We start from the raw sequence: 3,146 nt of genomic DNA on the forward strand, positions 1-3,146 counted from the left end.
TACTATTGAAAAAGTGATACTAGTCTATTTAAAAAATAATGCAATCAGGCTATGCTAGATCTAACCCACTGCGGTAACAAGCGAGTGGGCTGCTGGCCATCACACACTGGCCTCCCGCTGGCGGCCCTCAAGGTTTGTGACAGTGAAAAGCCAGATTACTGCACACCCAGAACCATGGCTGCTTCATTCACACCTGTACCTAGTGCGAGCACCACCTGCAGGCGAGCAGGCACAGCACTATCTGTGAGGACTACAACTTCCATATCACCTGCTAAAACATTTAAGAACCACAACCACAAGATAGAGAAACATGGCCTGACCATCCAGCGCTGCATCCAGCATCTGACCCACGCCTGTCAGTGCCCCAATGCCAACTGCTCCCTGCCCTCTTGCCAGAAGATGAAGCAGGTTGTTCAGCACATCAAGGCTTGCAAGCAGAAAACCATTGGTAGGTGCTCCACCTCCAGGCAGCTAATCACCCTCTGCTGCTACCATGCCAAGCACTGCCAGGAACACAAGTGCCCTGTGCCCTACTGCCTGGAAATCAAGCAGAAGCTCCAGTGGCAGCGGCTGCTGCGATGGCTGCTGAAGCACCATCTGTAACAGGCCCATGTGCTTTGCAGGAAGATGGCAAGCATGCAGTGGTCCAGGGTGGGGGGCCAGCAGTAGGTTGGCCATCCCCAACGTCCACCACACCTACCACCCCACAAATCCCATAGCCCCTTACCAATGTCTCAGCCACAGCCTACTCCTCCCACCAGCATGCCTCCCTACTTCCCTCAAACACAAGCTGCTGGTCCTGTGTCTCAAGGTAAGGTGTCTGGCCGGGTGACCCCTCTGACCCCTCCTCACATTGCTCAGCTCCCCCTCCCTGGACCCACACCTGCAGCAGTGCAGATGGCCATACAGATTCAGAGGGCAGCTGAGATGTAGTACTAGATGGCCTACGTGCACATTTTTCAAAGGCCTACACCCTAGATGACTCCAGGTGCCCCCCTGGATATGAACGACCCCTCATGGTCAGAGGTCCTGGTGGACATTTGGAGTCAGGAATGGGGCCCACAGGAAACCAACAACAGCCAACCTGGCCCCGGGATAGATTACCTCAGCCCCAGCAGCTACAGTTGGGAAACCAAGGCCAGCCATGGTGTAGGTCGGACAGCATGGTCAGTGCTTGAAGATGCCTCCGTCGCCAGGTTTGGGCCAGGTAGGTGTGGGCCCACTGAAACCAGGCACTGTGACTCAACATGCCTTATAAAGCCTCCTGCGGACTCTCAGGTCTCCCAGCTCTCCCCTGCAGCAGCAACAGGTGCTTAGTATATTCCACGCCAAAACCCCCTCCCCACAGCAGTAGGCTGCTTTCATCAAGCCGCTGTTTGCGAAGTATGCCAGCTCAAATACACAACCTCTCCCGGGGCAACCAGGCATGCCACAGGGCCAGCCACCATGCCAGGTCAGCCGAGAGTCCAACCCAGCCATGCCAAAACTGAACCCCATGCAAGCAGGCGTGTAGAAGGCCAGCCTGCTCCTACAGCAGCTTCAGCCACCCATGGGAGGAATGATTCCCCAGGCTGAACAGATGGACATGGAGCAGAACACCATGCCTTCACAGTTGAAAGACATCTATAGATGACAGTAGATAATGCATCAGCAGGGAACCGGGCCGGGCATAGGCTCTGGAATGGCTATCCATAACCGTTCCTGCAGCGCATGGGAGTTAGCTAACCTCCACAGCAGTAGCAACAGCAGATGCAACAGATGCAACAAAGGAATATGGCCAGCTTCACCCAGCATTGGGCACTGATGGCTAGAGCCAGCCTGCAGGCTTATCAGCAGTTACTCCTCCAGCAGCAGATGGGGTCCCATGTTCAGCCGAATCCCATGAGCACATGCTATCAAACCATGCCCTATCCCCATACCCTCAAGGCCAGCAGATCCTATTTTCTCTATTTTCTATACTGAGAACAATTTTTTTTGTATCTTTTTTAGCTTAAATAATTTTCCTGGGAACACATTAAAAACTGTGCAGTAGGCATTTGTGGTTTAAACCAAACCTAAAAGATGCACCTGAGGGATGAGAAAATATAACGAATCTATATATGTTATGGCTGGTAGCCACCAACCCTTCCCCTATGTGTGTGGTTCAAGTGCACGCTGGGAGGAGGCTACGGCCTGCAATGGCCACGCTATATTAATAGTTATTATTTACTGGTATAGATGATTGACATTTCTCCCTATTTTCCTCACTTTATGGAAGAGTAAAAAAATTAAAGATTTCTAATACCAGAGGAAAACTGTTCAAGTTACTTTAAAAATTACATTCTACAGGGAGCTCTGGTGGCCTAGTGGTAAGAAGCTGCACTGCAATCACAGAAGTACACGGTTTGAATCCACCAGATGCTCTGCTGGAGAAGGAGGGACAATCTTCTCTTGTACCAGTCAGATCTGATTTGATGGTACACATACAACAAATAATAAAATAAAATTTTTAAAAAATTATATTCTCCATATATATAAATATAAAAATACCAGTTTTCTCTTCTCTGGGTGAAAAGATCTTGATTCTTTTGAAAATGTAAGAAAAAGAAGAAAAAAAACCAACCCTCTTCCAACCCTCAAATAAACATTTTGTGCACCAGAAAATTTTCCATTTTGTAAGTCTGAGCATAAAACGTCAAGTATTAAAATAACTAGTTGATGTAGAAAGAAATTATTTTTTCAAAATAAACAGTGGCAGCTGCCAAATTGATTGTATGTATACATACATACATATGTAGTGGTTTCTGTTTCTTGAAAGAATTTTTCCTTTATTTTTACACCTAACAAAGGAGCAAGTTAAAAAAGAGGGTAAGAAACGATTCCAGTGGGATGATTTTGACACACAAAATGTCCCTGGGGTTTCTTCACTTGCTTTCTTCCTCCTTACCTTGGCCTCCCACTTTCTGTAAAACTTGAAAATAGCAGAAACCATCAACTGTTATAAATCATGCAATTATAAAGTTGATTAATTAGAAATATTAACTTTGGATCACTGTATAGACTGTTAAGTTTGATTTCTTATTGTTGTTATGTGCCGTCGAGTCGTTTGCGACTCATAGCAACCCTATGCACAACAGCCCTAAACCCTGCTCTGTCCTGCGCCAACC

The 3,146-nt window shown here is 47.4% G+C and overlaps 1 protein-coding gene across 1 annotated transcript in view; it reads left to right on the top strand.

Annotated features, from left to right (window-relative positions):
• Positions 1-978: 978 nt before the first annotated feature.
• The window catches only part of LOC102865807, a 51,038-nt gene continuing 48,870 nt past the window's right edge, over positions 979-3,146 (top strand). The window contains exon 1 of the mRNA XM_006902828.1: positions 979-1,196. Coding sequence (XP_006902890.1) covers positions 979-1,196 — 218 coding nt within the window. The remainder of the gene's footprint in view (positions 1,197-3,146) is intronic.

This window comes from Elephantulus edwardii, unplaced genomic scaffold (genome assembly GCF_000299155.1).
Source record: "Elephantulus edwardii isolate Elephantulus edwardi_28Jun2011 unplaced genomic scaffold, EleEdw1.0 scaffold00458, whole genome shotgun sequence".
Lineage (NCBI taxonomy): Eukaryota > Metazoa > Chordata > Mammalia > Macroscelidea > Macroscelididae > Elephantulus > Elephantulus edwardii.